Genomic DNA, 17,909 nt, shown 5'->3' with positions numbered 1-17,909 from the left:
TAAGCTAAGAATTTTTTTGTATACCATATTAATAACTAAATATATACCATGCCAGTCATTTTCTTCCTTCTCGAATTTTGCAAAGAGGAATAGAATTTGTTATGGAAAACAGTCTAACAGACTCTGGCTAGGTTTATCACAATAATTATTTATTGATGTTTTTGTTTGCTACAGCTACTTTATAAATATCTGTGGTGGTATGTTAGAATAACTTCAAAAAACAAAGTTATTTTTCTGTGATAAGAATTTTTTTATTTGTTTTCCTCCATTTTCCTATTATCTTTATTTTTTTGAGTCAGAACATTTTTTATTTTTTTAATTTTATTTTATTTTTTAATACAGCAGGTTCTTATTAGTTATCTATTTTATACATGTTAGTGTATATATGTCAATCCCAATCTCCCAATTCACCCTACCACCACCACCACCCCCAATTATCTTTAAAAACATTGCACCAATAAAATGAGGGAGAGGGGAGTAAAACCTATTAACAAAGACCACTTTCCTGAGGAAATGTAAATGTAGGGTGTCCACTGGTGCCCAAAACATTTGTAAAATAATAAGCTGTTTCTTATTCTCAAGGACCCCTTCTTAACTTTTAGAAATGCTAGCTAGATTTTAAGTTGCAGCTATGCCGAGGGTAAATTCCTTGGATATGAATCATGGCTCAAGAGAGTCAAGCAAGTAAAGACATTCTTCAGATGGCATCTGTACTCATTTGAGCAGGGTAGAAGAGTCTGTTGAGAAGACAACGAAAACCTGGAGGCAGCCATGTAAAACTGCCTCATGGATGAAGGTTCCCATAAGACCCCATGAGAATGAGAATTCCCCAAAGAAAAAAATGATTGAGATGGATAAAGCAAATCATAAAAAGTTATTCTTCACTGAATAACTGCATCAGTGGGATGCAGATACAGTTATCTTCTGAAATCAACCTGGTTTATTCAGGGTCAAGGTCTTTTTAACAGGCTTTGCTGTGTAAACACACGTTCTCCTTTTTAAGTTCTGTTTGGTCCTGGGAACCAGCAGTACATCTATCTAGACACCTCATAGATGTGTCATAACTTTGCTGTTTAAATTTTTTTTAAAAAATTGTCTTGCTGATGCAAACTCAGCTGGCAGTAGGTCAGGGTTCCCAAGATTAAATGGCTAGTGGATGGCAATATCAACTGTGTGCCCTGCAGTGCTCTGGACCCCTGAATGCAACACCTTCTTGTATGTTGGCATGCATTTCTTTCCTCACATGATCCCTTTTCTTTGGAAGTTTCATCACACTAGCCAATCCTCTGGTCTTAAAGTTCTTTTTGGTTAGAAGGTGTTTGGTTCTTCCCCTACCCTACCCCACCTTGATCTACCAGCCTCCCAAAGATTTAGTTTGCTTTGCATGTCTATTTTAGTTGGAATGGCAATAGTTTGGTTGTTTTGAGCATGTCTTTTAATTTTTATTTGCATAATCCTAATTTCTATTTCCTTTCTTTCCTCGATGTCTGCTGCATCTTGTTTCGCCTCCTCCATTCATCTCGACGCCATGGTTCTGCTGCTCCATAACAATGCATTATGAACCTGCCACTCCCATATGCAAACACCTACCCTTCCCTCCAACCTCCACCCCTCCATCAATGGGCATCGTTGTCCCAAAAACAATCTGTGGTGGATATCGCAATGCTTATTATCCAATTAGGGTGAAAATTCCTTCCTACAGGCGACCGTGGCAAAATTGGGACCTCTCCCTCGTGTTCTTGCTGATATTACCAAATCTCTGACTAATCCTACACCAATACAACAGCAACTGAGACGCTTCACTGAGCATAACTCCAGTCCAAATGTCAGTGGAAGCCTCTCCTCTGGGCTGCAGAAAATTTTTGAAGACCCTACTGACAGGTATGAATTTCAGAGAGAATTGGAACTACTTATCTCAGAGGGAGATAATATGTAGAGATTTGGGAAAAATCTATTTAACTTACTTGTTGAATTTACAACTTTAAAATCATGAGCAGTTGGAAAGAATCTTCTGAGATAAATCCAATTGTTTGTCATAATAATACACATGATCTAGGATACTTATTTTCTAGAATGATATTGTAGAGTTATATTCAACAAACTTATAAAAAGAACCTATGTTCTGCTTAATGGAAGACTAAGAGCTCTATGAAATTGATATTTTCAGGTATTGTAGCGCTCAAAAATCTGAGAACCTCAGTCGAAAATATTTTAGAGCTGGCTGTGTCAGCTGAACAGGTAGATACAGTGTTGATGCTTAGACTTTGTTTTCTGTATTGGCAAGACTTGTGTCTTTAGTAGGGACCCTTTGGTTGTGCACTCAGGGCTTCTCGAAGGTTTAGACAGAACCAATTAACTATGAATTGGAATACCTTGGGAGGTTTAAAACCTAACTAGGAAATGATTGGAATTCTAGTAAAAATCTAAGACAGGGATGGAGTGGTCTATGCAGTGTTATTCTCCACCTTTGAAGAAAAACTAAAAATGTTGGCTCTTATCCTAAGAATTGTGATGATGAAATCTGTGTTTAGAAACCAATGTAAGTCTCCACACCAGACCTCTGAGCCTTCTGAAGAGTTCATGTGCTTGAGTTGAGGAATCTTAACTCTGTTGAATTTGCCTCAGGAGTAATTAAGGGTCCTTTCTTTTTCCACAGTGATTTGCATAAACTAAAATCTCCAAGCCAGGACAACACAGATAGCTATTTCAGAGGGAAAACTTTATTGCTGGTTCAGCAAGCCTCCTCCCAGAGCATGACTTACTCTGAAAAGGATGAAAAGGAAAATAGCCTTCCTAATGGCCGGAGCATCTCCCTCATGGACCTTCAGGACACTCATGCTGCCCAAGTGGAGCATGCGTCTGTCATGCTTGACATGCCAATGCGCCTGACTGGAAGCCAGCTTTCCATAACCCAGGTGGCCAGCATCAAACAACTTCGGGAAACCCAGAGCACTCCCCAGAGCGCACCCCAAGTGCGAAGGCCCCTGCACCCAGCCTTGAACCAGCCAGGCAGCCTCCAGCCCTTGTCATTCCAAAACCCTGTCTATCACCTCAATAACCCAATTCCAGCAATGCCAAAGGCCTCTGTGGATTCCAGTTTGGAGAACCTAAGCACTGCCAGTTCCAGGAGCCAAAGTAACAGTGAAGACTTCAAACTCAGTGGACCCAGCAATAGCAGCATGGAAGATTTCACCAAACGTAGCACTCAGAGTGAGGACTTCTCCAGGCGGCACACTGTGTCGGACAGACACATACCTCTTGCTCTGCCACGGCAGAATAGCACGGGGCAGGCCCAGATCCGAAAAATGGACCAGGCTGGGCTAGGTGCCCGAGCCAAAGCCCCACCATCCCTGCCACACAGTGCTTCCCTACGTAGCACCGGGAGCATGTCACTGGCATCTGCAGCTCTGGTGGCCGAACCTGTGCAAAATGGGAGCCGGTCCCGGCAGCAGTCCTCTTCCTCCAGAGAGAGCCCTGTTCCCAAAGTGAGAGCGATCCAGAGACAGCAGACACAGCAGGTAGGGGTCAGTGCTGGAGGGGGCTGCCAGGTACTTGGTCCAACTGTTTCCTCGGTTCTTTATATATAAATCATTGAGAAATCCAATTGCTAGCAGGGTTTCCACTTAAAACTATTTTTTGCAACCTTTTAATGGAAGAGGAAATGAAAAGTTTGGGAGGCTTCTGGCTAGATGAGGCAGCAGAATGTAGCTTGCCTCATTACTCTTAGGAGACTGTAACAACCACTCCAGGGGCCTTTCTGTCTCTTCAAGCAGCAGAGCCATGATCTCAGCACTGAGAACAATCTGTGATGTTGAGTAATAATTAGACACTTAAGCTGTGAATCTGCAGGCCAAATCAACTAGGATATATTTTGGGAATCTGGACATTAATCCTCCTTAATTTTTTTTTCTTAAGTTTCCAGAATAAGTTTTGCACTTTCAGCCAAGAGTTTAACGTAACTGCTCTCTACTCCATCCCCCAACTCCCTCTGGAAGTAGTAAGTCCCCGTGTGCCTTTTCCTGGAAATGGCTAGAAAAATAAACAACTGAGCACCTATAGAAGCAAGGTAAAGAAGAGAGGTAAAAAGATAGAAACACAGGTGGTTGACAAGTATTCTCTAAACATTTATGAAAATCTCTTATATTTCTATTTACATGGACAAGCCCAGCTCGTGTCTCACCTAAATTTAATATAAGATGATCAAACTTTTTTCTTCACAAATAAAAATGTTCCTTAAGAATTTTATCATCTCTTCTTTACAGATTACATTTCGAGGCAACAATCCATATTTGCTCTTGAAATAAACTAAGAACCTTATGAATGTATATATATACATATCTTACTTTCATCTAAAAAAGATTTTTCTCCTAAAAAAAGCTTTGTTGAAGTTTTTTTGAAACCTAATCCTACTTTATTTGTATTAGGGAGCTTTGTGATTAGAAGAGTTCTATGACAAATCCTTTTGTCAGCAGAATCACTGGTCAGAGGAGACTGCAGTGAGACCCCCAATGTATCTCTTTAGTATATTTGCGTTTTTATAGGTAGGCATTTACTGATTGGGCTGCTTCTGCCACCACCCTTGCCTCTACTTTGATAATTATTGTTTAAAAAAAAATTAGAACATTTACAGAATCCTTAGATACAGAAGTAGAAGAAGGGATGAAAACTTAAGCTGATTCTGGTAGGCAACTTCCTGGGCAAAACCTCCTAGTTGGTCACTTCTTTCCTGAGAAATAAACTTTTTCTTCAGCCTTAAATTTTTTTTTTATTTTGTTATATTTCCCCAAATTTCACCAATTCATTTGATTTAATACACATTTTCATTTAAAGAAAAGGAAAAAAGATTATACTCTATTAATTTACATAATGATTATATTATATAATTTTTTCCTTTTCTTTAAATGAAAATGCTTTTATATATATATCTTTTATATATATGTCATATATGTACATTTAATTTACGTTAGGAGGCTATCAGTCTCTCCCACCTTATTGTGAATTAGTTTCCATACTTTGATTTTATGCTAGCTTCTAGTTGAGATCAACCCCTTTCAGAGAATTAAATTGTTGACTGAGAGGAGAAAAGAAAGATAAATAATTTCAGAGATGCAGCACTGTGTGGAGGCAGATGTCTACGTGGGGGTTCAGTGCAGTTTGAAGGCCCTGAGGATGAGATAAGAAGTAGAGAAGAATATCAGATTGGCAGAGAGGGGCAAGACAGGGCACAGGGCGGGCCCTCTGCCTACTTTTCAAAGGTGGATTTAGTCCCAGCCCTGGAGAGAAAAGAAGAATGCTTACCCTTCCCTCCTGTATCATGTTGTCCTCAATTCCCAGGACCCGTGACTCAGACTGACTGTTTATAGATATTGTAAATTAAATAGCCTTTTGTGTGATCATCGGAAACGAATTGTCATTTATAATATTTGTGCTATAGGAAAATATAACACCTATCATATAAGCACTACGTGTTTCTGTGCGTGAATAGAAAGCTGTTTGGATAGATGGGAGGTAGGAAATGCATATATGGTCTTCAGACAACCAATTAAAATACTTTTGAGCCATAGCCATTAGTGAGCTTGGGAATGTCTATGTTATGTTGGCATGAAGTGAGGCATAGCCACAGCACAGCTTTACATATTCAGCCCTGTTTGTGCCTTTGCTGGTGCTGCCACTGTCATACCAGTTAAACCATAAATCACTGTATTTTGATTGCTCAATTTTCTGTTTTTTCTACACTGGCTTTTTCTATGCAGATGTTTTATTCTTTCAAACGTATGTTATTATTTTTTTTTGTTCCTTATCATTTTTGCTTGCTTTTCTCATCTCACTCCCATGAAGCCTCTGATGTTCTATATAATCAGCACATTTTTTACGTAAATTCCTTTACATATTTTAATTGCAAATTGTGTTGGGGAATTCTTCTCTCCCAAAAACTGGAGGATTTCTTTGTGGGGATTGTTCTGCCAGCATTTGTAATTATTGGAGGTTTTGTCCCATGCAAATTCCATTTGTATCTTAGCACAAAGGAGCGGCCACTGTTGGCAATGTAACTAGCTTCAGTCTTCTCCATTTGCTGAGTAGGAAGGAAATAAAATCCTAGTTCTACAGAGAAGGAATTTTTTGACCCTTTTCGGCCTCTGTTTGGATTTCTTTTTAATCATTTTCCTCTCCATCTTGTTTTTTTGTGTATCATGTATTCTGTGCACATAATAGACTCTATTTACAATATATGAGTTGTTCAGATTATAGCGTGTTACCTAACCTTAGAAATTCTAATTTGAAGAGGCTTTTTAAATAGGTATTTGACAAGCCTATCAGAATGATGCTACAGTTTTCACATTTGGATTTGTTGAACCCTCTCCTAACCAACCTTTTCAAGGATTCTCAGAGTTTACTTACTAATTTAGTCAGCTCTTTCTTTGGTGTTGATAGCAATAGTGTTATTCATTTATAGGGACCTGACTATTTCAGACTATGGAGAAGCTGAAAGCAACAAGTCTTATTTATATCTAGTAAATAAACAGGGAACCAGCCTGTTCTCAGTCATCCTCAGCATAGCCAGGCTAACTATAGGATCAGTGAAACTGCTTTCTCAGGCCCTTTTGCCCTAAAGCGTTATTATTTTTCCCAGAGAAACCCTATAAAAGCTTTATCTCAAAAGGGTGATATTCCTAATAGGAATCCGTGCTCCTTTTCATTTCGTCTTTTTCATCCTTCATTTTCTTTAATGATCCATTGTTGGAAGTCAATGAAGAAAATGCTCTTCTTAAGGCTATAGCTAAGCAAGATGGCATCTGAAACATTTACCAACCTCTTTTCTCAATTTCTTTGACTATAAACTAGAGGTAATAAATTTTGTTAGCTATCCAGCTTATAAAGGAGATAGAACAATCACTGAGGAAAAGCCTTTGATGTACTTCCAAAGGATTGGAGGAAAAACATAGGGTATCCTTCTCTTAGTAATAAATTATACTTTGGTAATGAATTCTAAAGAGAATCCAAAGTAATAATAAATGAATAATATTTTATTGAGCATCAATTGTGCAATGACATAGTCACTACCATTCCAAAATAAAAAATATTCTATGATATATGGTGCCATGCTTCAAGGGTTGACAGTCAAATTAGGAAATAAGACCAGCACTCAGAAGACCAACCAAGTAGATGTAAAAGACAGTATATAGTTCTTTCATATGAAGAACATATTACAATAAAAAATAATTTTGAAAAAAATTTTGAAATAAAAATCACCTCCATAGTCTTCAGTGTAGATAAAACTATTTCTGATTTGTTCAATATTACTTTTCTGCTCTTTATAATTATGTAAAGGTTTTATCATAAATACAAGGAATAGTTATATTAGTCTGATTTATTTTTTTAAAACTTATTGACCACCTACCGTATGCCATGCAAAGTGCTAGGGTATATGAGGAAGTGGTTGAAAAACAGATTCAACCAATAAAATAGGAATAGACTGGAATGCCCAGTTCCCATTGTACACTGTCTCATAATTCACTGGACATTGTTAGTCCTTCTGAAGGTATGGTAGCTACCACCAACACCAGTGAAATGAACCAACTCTTTGTTTTTACAGCTTCTCACTTTACATTTTATGCCTAGATTACCTAAGAAGTTGTTTTTAATATGCTTTTAGGAGATAAGATCTCTCTTTAGTATGTTCTTAGGGATACTATTAGCTTGTACTGCATTTATTGGCATTCAATAAATAGTTACTCGTAACAAATCACAGGGGAAGAAAGTTCTTGCGAACAACATATTGTTAACTATAAAACAGAAAGCTACTGAATTAGCTTCCTTGAAGTTACAAATTCCAAACATTAAAGTTATTCATTTTAGTGGCTACTTTATCTCAAGCAGCAGCTGAATAGAAAACCCTGGTTTCACAGAAAAGCAGCTCTCCTGTGCCCTATGTGGTAAAGGGATAAGATTCTAAAATTAAAAAGGCATTTGTCTCCTTTAAGTATTGACTTTCTAGTAATTTTTAAAGACTCAGAACCACAATATTTTGCCTTTCAGGTGTACATATATCAAATAAAAACCTAAACCCCTTTTTAAACTATTTTTCTCTAAATACTAAAGCAATTTATTGTGCTCTGCTTTCAAAATCCAGTAGGGGGAGAACTAGGGTGTGTGTGTGTGTGTGTGTGTGTGTGTGTGTGTGAAGTACCTTGTAGTTTACAAACTGCTTTTACATGCCATCTCATTTGTTTCTCATAACTTTTGAAGTAGATAATTATTATCTTTTTTAATATAAATGATACTATAGTCTATAGGTCAGTGTTTCCAAAGTGTGATACTCAAAACTATTTAAATATACAAGGTATTTAATCAATCATTTAATTATTTTAACACATATTAGAAAAATATCTAACTATTAATATGTATTTATAAATTTATAATATATATAACATTAAACTCATGATTTTACTGATAATATTGCTTAGCATAAGGACTTAGCTAACTGAAAAAGGTTGTTTTAAAGAGATGATAAATAATATATCAGTGACAACGTGGTTATGACAAAAATAATGAGAATGATACACAAATGAATGAAGTATAAGAAGCCTGCCTACCATAGTGGAGATGAAGGTAGACTTTTTAAGAACTGAGGGTACTGAAGTTTAAGACATGTTTATGTTTTTCTTGACACAGTGGAGAAAATGGCTTTATAGAAGGAATTTCTAAAAGTTCATTCACCGTTGCTTGTGTGTGCCTCAGGCATGAAGCTGTTTTTTATCGATATGTATCTGTAATCTGTTTGTAAATCAGCCAAACCAGGTTCTTCTTCAAACCTTTAGGAAATACCCTCATACTACTTTTGTATGAATATTTTTTAAAGTCTCTCCCAAATAACCTTTTTGTCTCTGCAACCAATTTTTTTCATCTAGTCTTTCTAAATCTCAAAGTCATCAAGATACCCCTTATTTTAACATATCTATATATTTAGAGTTTAGCCGGGTTTTATTCCAAAACGACGTAAAGATTCTTAAGGTACATAGCTCTGCATGGGAGAGAAAATTCCCTTCCAATTATTTATAGAGTATTGGTCCTCAAAATAGAAATTCATTTTAATTATAAAAAGGCTAACTCACATAAAAATGCTTTGTTCTGTCTATCTGTCTCTCTTTCTTCTCAAGAAAGCCAGAGAAAAAGAATTTGTTGTCTATTTCTAGCACTGTTTATGGAGAAAGCACTAATGTTCAGTAGCCCAATATAAATTGTCATATCCAGGGCCAGTTTTCTAAGCATAAATACAGTAATAACATCTAAGTTCTATAGTACTCCATAGTTTCCAAAGAACTTTCACATACATTATATTGTTCAGTCCTTACAACTCCCTGGGAGATGGTCAGGATAGGTGGTGATGGTGGTGGTAGCCCTATTCAATAGATTTGGAAAAAAGTATTTAAGAGATTAAGTGACAATGTAAGTAGCAGAATTGCTACTCAAAGCCAGAATTCTTATCACTCTGCATATCTATTGGAAAAGGCCAAGTTATCTAGCTATCCTAACTGGATAGAAATATCCCTTAGACTATGTTGATGTCCATTGTTTTGATCCTGTATTCATCAAGAAACTTTCTGGTAAAATATGGACTTCTGAGTGATGTTAACCCATGAAGAAGTCAGTGTCTGTAAAAATGACCAATATCACTTTTTTTCTCTTTCCCTAAATGGTTGATGTGAAAATTAAGAATTTGGCATTCTGATATATAAATGGGTACCTTGTGAGTTGTTTAGCGTTAATCAATTCCTTGGTTCCTGATCATCCCTGGTTAAGCAGATGTTGCCTTACCTGAGCAATCAACCATCAACTTGTGCTTTCCTTCTCTCATTCTGTCATCATCGTAATTTCATTAGGTAATGACCTAATGAAACCATTGGACTAATTAACAATTTTAAGGCCTTGGCTTTCCCTCTTTGGAGGGAAAAAACGGCAGGTTCTTAGATGTGATTTCTATTCACAACATTTCAGAAGATTTTATCCTTGTATAAATGGATATTCTCTTCCCTCACCACCAGCCCTTGCAGTAACAAAATATTATTTAGAACTGGGAACATTTAACAGAAAACAGGGATCACAATAATGTCTTCTAAGAATAGCTCTCTTTGTGAAACCTAACTGTGGATGAGCTCTTTTTGGAGATACTAATAGGTATTTCTGACGCAGGTTCAGTCACCTGTGGACTCTGCCACAATGTCCCCAGTAGAGAGGACAGCAGCCTGGGTTCTGAACAATGGGCAATATGAAGAAGATGTAGAAGAAACCGAGCAAAATCAAGATGAAGCCAAGCATGCCGAGAAGGTAGAACCTAGTCTGTCTTTATTGCTCGCACAGTGATAGGCAACCCAAAGGGTCATCTAGCCAAGGAGATGATCTCCCCAGGGTCCCCAGCTTCAGCTCCACCTCTTATGTTAACCCTTATATACGTATCTGTGTATGATAATTCAGTAGTGTCTGTGTTTGAAAATACGTGGAAATGTCCATCAAGCTGGGGTGGGAGGATTAGCTCTAATTTTTTTTTTTTTTTTTTAATATGAGGTGACTTAACTTGGAGAAAACTCTGCTACTCGTTTCTAGTCATTTTAGGTGAATATTTAGTGTTTCTGTATAACTAACCAAACTCAAGATTACCCTTGGACTAGACTTCCTTTCTATATCTTTGTAATGATTTTGTCTTTTTTTGTTTTTCTTTGTTTATTTATTTATTTATTGGCTGCGTTGGGTCTTCGTTGCTGTGCAAGGACTTTCTCTAGTTGCCACAAGCAGGGGCTACTCTTTGTTGCGACGTGCAGGCTTCTCATTGCAGTGGCTTCTCTTGTTGCAGAGCACAGGCTCTAGGCGCATGAGCTTCAGTAGTTGTGGCTTGCAGGCTTCAGTAGTTGTGGCTCGTGGGCTCTAGAGCGCAGGCTCAGTAGTTGTGGTGCATGGGCTTAGTTGCTCCGCGGCATGTGGGAATCTTCCTGGACCAGGGCTCAAACCCGTGTCCCCTGCGTTGCTAGGCAGATTCTTAAACACTGCGCCACCAGGGAAGTCCCTTTTTTTGTTTTTCTTTTCACCTTTTCTGGGTAAAGAACTTGTAACACTATAGCTGATTTTTTAAAAGACATTGACTAAAAAAAAAAAAAACGACATTATCTATTGCTTCAGTTTTGTTTCGTTTTGTTAAGAAAAGCTGACATGAAGAATAAGGATTATCAAACAAGAACATTGACATCATGTATGGCATTACCTCATTAACAACCAGACAAGTAGCTTCTGCTTACTTATCAGCAGGAACCTAAACTATTCTTATTGATGTAGTCTACCTCTTCAAACTGTATAAGAACTGTCATCTTTGACCTTCTGGATTAATAAGCATAGTGTAGGACCATGACGTTGGACAAGCAGAAGCTAACTGTCTGATTGTCAATTAAATGGAATATTATGTAAAAATACATTGCATTTTACAAAGCAGCATACGGATTTATCATTAATTACTAATGAATTTAAATAGGCCATATACAAGACAGCTTAATGCTTCTCACCTTACCCAGAAATGACATTCCAGTTACTCAAACCCCAACCCACAGCAGCTTCAGTACAAGAAAGGGCCACGTAACCAATTGAATTATATAAAGCTTTAGTGAATATAAATTTATATAAAGCTTTAGTGAGAAGACAGACATGTGTTCCAACAAGCAGTAGCAAACTGGGCAGATGAACGATATCATGAAAATGGGCCAAGAGGCAGCATTAATCAGCCCCAGAGAACATGTAGGCCTTTTGCTTAGAGCTTGTGACCTGGATGTTTTACACTTTTATAGCTGGGGAGAAAGCAGCAATAGCCTATTCTGCCATAAAATTCTATTTATTGATTTAGTAACTTAACATAGAAGTGCTGCTTGCTCTCTAAAGGGCTGGCTCTAGTAGGGTGAAAGAATGGCAGTCTGATGAGTGAAGGCATGTCAGAGATCCTGCAGTACAGGTGATGATACAGAAATCTTTTCTCACGTAGACAACTGGCTTTTGGCTTATTTTAAGTCATTTGTCAGGCTTCTAAATGCTTGATCTTTTTTTTTTTCCTGCTCCCATTTGATACCGTCACAGATTGGATGTGGCTTGCAGGAACTGGTAGTTTAATGTGGAGATTGATACATAAATATATAGATTTGGAATGCCAAGGTAAGACTAAAAATGTAATTTTAGGAGGCGGGCAGAGCTCCTAAGTGATGCCTGTTGATAATTTTAAAGAACGTCAGCAACCCGTGGAATGGCAGTTCAGGCAGCATCCAGCTCCATTGCCTAGGGTTTCTATCGTAAAAAATAAATCACTAACGTCTAAAACCAGCGTAACTCCAGTATTTCTCTCCTTGTCTGTGGTGCCTCTTCTCCTCTGCTCTAGTACGAACAGGAAATTACTAAACTGAAGGAGCGCCTGCGAGTGTCCAGCCGGCGGCTAGAGGAGTATGAGCGCCGGTTGCTGGTGCAGGAGCAGCAGATGCAGAAGCTGCTGCTGGAGTACAAGGCCCGGCTGGAGGACAGCGAGGAGCGGCTGCGCAGGCAGCAGGAGGAGAAGGATAGCCAGATGAAGAGCATCATCAGCAGGTCAGAGGTTACCTGGCGCTGGACGTGGGCTAGGTAGCTAGGGCTGCAAAGAGGTGAGACGATAACCCAGAGAATCCTAAAGCAATGGCAGCAAAAGCCATTTGCAACTCTGCATGTCCTCTGTGGTACTTGGTACAAAGGTGACAGCTGACTGTATCTCTTACACTTTTCTAAATGTGAGACCTTAGTGCACTTCCTTTGAAGATAGAGGTAGTCTATTTTCCTTTAGTTGTAACAATTAGAAAAAATTAAAACTTAGTGACTCACTTGAGAGGTCTTAGAGGAAAACTGAATCTTAAAAATGTACGTATTCAATGTCAAAGGCTAACTTAGTTTTTTACAGCAAGCCCAGAGAGGTGGAAGGGAGTTTCATGGGATGTCTTCAGGGCCAGAGAATCAAGGGAGTAGGCCAAGGACGTCCAAAGGAGACTAAAGGAGGGGACAATTTTACCAAACACTACATAGCACTTACTATGGGCCAGGTACTTTTCTAAGCACTTTACAGATAAAATTTGTTTAATCTGTTAATAATAATTTGATTAATGCCAACCTCTGAAGTAGGCATTATTATTATTCTCATTTTACAAATAAAGAAACAGGCAACAAATTCATTAAGTCACTTGCCCAAGGTCACTTAGTGTTGCTGCTGGGATTTGAAACCACGCAGTCAAGCCCCAGAGTCCATGCTCATGACCACTGTGCTTCAGTGTTGTTAAATGCTGTAGGCAGGTCAAGTAACTTAAAGTCAGAGAAGGTTTGCTGTTTTAGCAGCACATAAGTATTTAGCAGTCTTACCGAGAGGCTTTTCATGGAGTTTAAACATCAGGGAGCTAAGATGTGAATGGTGGAAGAGAAAGAAAGTAGACCTACTATGTGTAGAGTACGCTCTGAGGAAACTTAGCTGTTCAGGGGAAGAGAAAGGTCAGCTGTTACAAGGTAACAAGATTAGGAGAGGGTTTGGTTTTTGTGGGTTGGTTTGCAATTTTAAAATGAAATAAGTTGTGCTGAGGAAAGGATCTGATAGAAAAGAGGGAGATAATAATTGTGGGAATGCTGTTCCAGAGGAGGTAAAAATCCAGTCCCAGTAGAGAAATCAACTTTGGATGTCTTCTTCTAAGGTGGGTGAGAAGATAGAGCGTGGTTGCAGATCTTGTACTAGGAAGGAGTGGCAGTACTGAGCTGTCCTGAGTGTGGGTTTCTTGTCCTCTACGTTAGCCAGCTCTCTCCTTGAAGTTGTCGATCTCTCCTTACTACCCCATTCTAGGCTAATGGCTGTGGAAGAGGAATTGAAGAAGGATCATGCTGAGATGCAAGCAGTTATCGATGCAAAGCAAAAAATAATTGATGCACAGGTAAGCAGGTTCTTAGTCTAGTGGAAGGCACTTGTTTATAATAACTTATCTCCTGACTTCCCACCCTTTGCAAATGCCAAGGCACATGATGGACAATAGCTCACTGGAAAGTTCTCAGCATTACCTTGTGAAGAGTAAAAGAGTTTCTTTGTGACCTCTATGACCTATTCTTTCCTTTACTGGTGACAAGTCTGTTAACCTAGCAAAGTTTTAGCGTGCTTAGTGCAGTTGCTCGACAAATCTCAACCTAGTGCATGATGGGGTTTACTTCTTTCCTTCTGGAAAGGAGGGGATTCTCTAAGGGGGTACCTGTGAAAAGTACACTGCATGTGTCTGGCTTGTGACCTCCACTGACCATTGCTTGGCTATGATGTTCACAGTCTTGTCAGTCACGTCCACTGTGCCATCAGCCTCTGGCCCCAAACAGTAGTCTAGCTGCAGGGGAAAGACAGGGTTGTAAAAGGTACCCTTCCTTGTTATTCTTTTGGTTCCGGATTTGGCATTGATGCCTGGGATTCGCTTGGCTGCCCTTCTCTGTTGGCGCTGTGCTTGGAGAGCCTCTTTTGGTTGATGAAATCAGAACCTGGGCCTCTGCTCACTGCAGCTTCTACCTGTGATAATAATGGCATGACGGATGACTGCCAAGAGCACCCCCTCCCAGGTTCACGTCAGTGATCAGAGCAAAACCCAGGAGGCAGGAAATGTTTCTAATTCCTTTTTCATTTTATCAGTGCAAAACATGGTTGTATTTCTTAGAGTGAAACAAATAAAAAACGGCAGTGCAGCTTGGATGTGGCTGGTCTGGCCACTGAATGTATCACCTCCCTGAAGACCACCCAGCCAGGTTTGCGTTTCTCACCCTTAAGTACCATATCATTTCCCTCAGCTCTGAAATAAAAATGGGAGCAAGGACTTTATGTCCAACTTTCTTCTCTCCTTATCAGCCAGTAGTCAGTCTATGGCAGAGCCCCCAGTATTCCTAAACATGCATTTTACCCCCAGTCTAGTTTCCTGACAGGGCTAATATGGGATGGGGTTTATTTTTCAAAGGAATTGGGAGTAAGGCTGAAAGCACAGCCATGGGAAGAGTGCGTCATGGGCCTCCTACTGCCTCACATACACGATACCCGGCAGTCGAGGGTGAGTTGTGATGCTCTGTCGTCAGCACGGTTCCCAGAATATTTTGGACCCTTGAACTCTGCAGTTTCTGGATATTTAGACCTCCTAAGAATCAGAAGAATGTTCTTACTTGGTCCATTTTTTAAACTTTTCTAGGTGTCCCCAAGGTAGGTGAGAGAAGGGTAGCAGAGACAAGGCCTTCTTGACAGGCACACTGTAAAAATTCATCTGAGAGGCTTAAGAGAAACAGTCTGGATAAAGAAGGCAATTTAGTCAAGGAAACAAGTGTTGATAAGTGTTCACTTTGGGATCTTCAATGTGACAGTGTAAAGCAGAGAGAGTTCTATTAATAACTACACCCGAATAGATTTTAGTTCTAATGAGATCATACAGACCGTTTTAATAACTTCAGCTTGTCTAAAACCGTGTCAGTCTTAAGCAGAGGGAGCTTGGGGGTGTCGTAGTCGTGGCTCTGCATACAGTATTTCCACTTTCTCGGTTGCCTGTCAAGACAACCTCATCGTTAGCTTCTGAAGATTTCTACCCTAACCCCTGCCCCCATTTTGACATCTAGAGTAAGATGACTGGGTATGAAGCAGGAGTCATAGGCATAGAAGGTGAAAGCAAGGGAGGGAATCAGGTTCATCAGGGCTCAAAAACTCTGGAAAGTAAGGACCTTCTCTCAGTTAACACGAGGACATCACCATTCAGGAATGGGAGAACTGTTATCCTCAAAGCATCAGTCAATGTCAGACTTGTGGTCTGGCTAAACTAGATAACAGTTTGAGTCCCTATTTCAGGCAGTGGTTTTCAAATGGTTTGATTCTGTTGACTGTTTTGGTGGAACCAGAGGTGCCTCCCATAGATGGCTTTCCAGCTGTTCCTGCTGACCATTCAAGAACAAGGCCTTCTCTCAACGAAATTTATTACTGTATAATAAATTTTCTACTGGAGGCTCACTATGGATCCCTAAAGAACACTTGGAGAATCCATTAGACCACATTTTGAAAACCACTGCACCATGCACAGCACAGATGATAAACACTAAAACTAGTTTTTTTAAAAATTATCATCTCCTTAAAAGGAAGGTTTCCCAATTCCAGCTTTTGTCTCACTGATACATTAAAATCTTATTCTAGCAAAAGACTATGAAAATCCTTTAGTGTCTTTTGTAACAAATGACTTTTCCTTTGAAAGGATAAATCTTACATCTTAAGTGTTTGATGGAGCAGAGCAGCCCTTCTGGCATTATTTAATAGAATGAGGACATGTTTGGGGGTGAAAGCTTCCCAGTGAGGGAACCCATACTTTTATGTCCCTGGCATCTGCCTTGGTGCCACTGGCAGTTAAAAAATATTTCTGAAATGAATTGCTTTCCTTATACTAGCAATGGACCCAACATTTCCCAAAACAGGACAGGTCAGGTACCCAGCGAACTGGTTTCCATCTTCTCTCTCAGCAGCCCTGTGCCCCTACAGACAAGGCTGGCCCCTGAACTCAGCCTCTCCATCTCCTCGAGTCAGTTTATGCTCCAAAGGCCCCACCGGGGTCAACCACTTTCTATTGGAACTGGGAGAGGATGAGTACTCCCCTGGTGACCCTGTCCTGGGCCTTGTAGCACCACCATGGAGATCCTGGTGATGGTACTAAGGGACCATTTCTTAAACATCAGACCAGGGACTGTGCCACCTTTCACCCCACCCCCGGATCTCTCCATATGACTCAGGTGGAGAACTTCCTCCTAGGAGAAGCAAGCAGCTGCCTAGTTACTGTTGCAAGTGATATCTCCGCTGTGTTAAATTACAGGTCATAAATGGAGATGAGATTATGCAAACAGGCAAGTAACCCGTCCATTCTCTAGCTGAGCAGTTCCCAGCCCTGGCCCGGTGCACTGGCCTCCTACACATTCCAGCTCCTGCACTCCCCACACTTGAAATCCTTCCTGTCAGGCAGGAACTAGATTGCTTTGCCATTCAATCCAGGCAGAATGGAGAAGTCAAGTCCATCTTTTGCCAACTGAACTTGACTTTCAAAAGTCCCTGTTTGATTTTTTTTTATTTTATTTTTTGTTTTACTTTGAAAGGTTGGCAGTGGGGGGAGTTACAGAAGGGAATTTCTCCACTTGGAAACTTTCAACTGTTTAGTAGAAGGGCTGCTTGACTTCAGCTGTTACTCTTGCAGGAAATAAATAAAGACAATCATTCTTAGCCTTTTTTGACCCTTTAAGAATCAAATAATTTTTCATGAATACCTAATTTCTTTGGATCAACCCTAGAGAATCCTGCACTCCTTAGAATTGAGGCATTATAATTTATCCTAATACTGAAATATCTTTTCTTTTTTAATCATTTTTAGATATTACCAGGTTATCTGCTTAGAGATCATTTCTAACCATAGGGGGAAACATCATATCTGGCTCCCACCCCTTTTCTCCTGGTAACCACTGGCCAACCCTTACTTACTGACTTTTAAAAGATCTATACTTGTTATCCCAGTAAATTCCACTGGCTGTAATTTTTTTAATTATTATTTTTTTTAAAGCCTTGTAGTTCTTTCTTTCTTTGAGTTTTGCTTATCCTTAAAACAAGTTACCTTTCCAAAGTAAAAAGCATCTTAGGCTAGATTAGGGGTTAGTTAATAATGCTGATTTTTTTGTATCTTACCACCTGAGTTCTCCATCAAGGAAAGGAAAAAAAAAATGTTAATAATAACAGGTGTGAGCTAGTTTTTTTCATACTTTTGAAACTGTGACCACCAGCCCTGCTGCCATACAGATCCCTGCCCCACCCCCAAAGCAGGAGATTAAAGGGAAGCCTTACTTGATGCTGT

General features: G+C 39.3%; 1 protein-coding gene across 8 annotated transcripts in view; it reads left to right on the top strand.

Moving 5' to 3' along the window:
• Positions 1 to 17,909, top strand: part of RASAL2 (RAS protein activator like 2) — a 387,077-nt gene that overhangs the window by 362,065 nt on the left and 7,103 nt on the right. For 6 of the 8 annotated variants that reach the window (XM_029231143.1, XM_029231145.1, XM_029231140.1 and 3 more), the window contains 5 exons: positions 1,682 to 1,881; positions 2,657 to 3,518; positions 10,192 to 10,326; positions 12,407 to 12,609; positions 13,874 to 13,961. In XM_029231143.1, the coding sequence (XP_029086976.1) occupies positions 1,682 to 1,881; positions 2,657 to 3,518; positions 10,192 to 10,326; positions 12,407 to 12,609; positions 13,874 to 13,961 (1,488 nt within the window). The remainder of the gene's footprint in view (positions 1 to 1,681; positions 1,882 to 2,656; positions 3,519 to 10,191; positions 10,327 to 12,406; positions 12,610 to 13,873; positions 13,962 to 17,909) is intronic. The other 2 variants (XM_029231144.1, XM_029231141.1) reach the window with 1 other exon arrangement.

This window comes from Monodon monoceros, unplaced genomic scaffold (assembly GCF_005190385.1).
Source record: "Monodon monoceros isolate NGI ecotype Baffin Bay Population unplaced genomic scaffold, NGI_Narwhal_1 Super_Scaffold_18, whole genome shotgun sequence".
In the NCBI taxonomy this organism is placed as follows: domain Eukaryota; kingdom Metazoa; phylum Chordata; class Mammalia; order Artiodactyla; family Monodontidae; genus Monodon; species Monodon monoceros.
The sequence above is the reverse complement of the archived record's forward strand: the minus strand, read 5'-3'. Positions and strand labels throughout refer to the sequence as shown.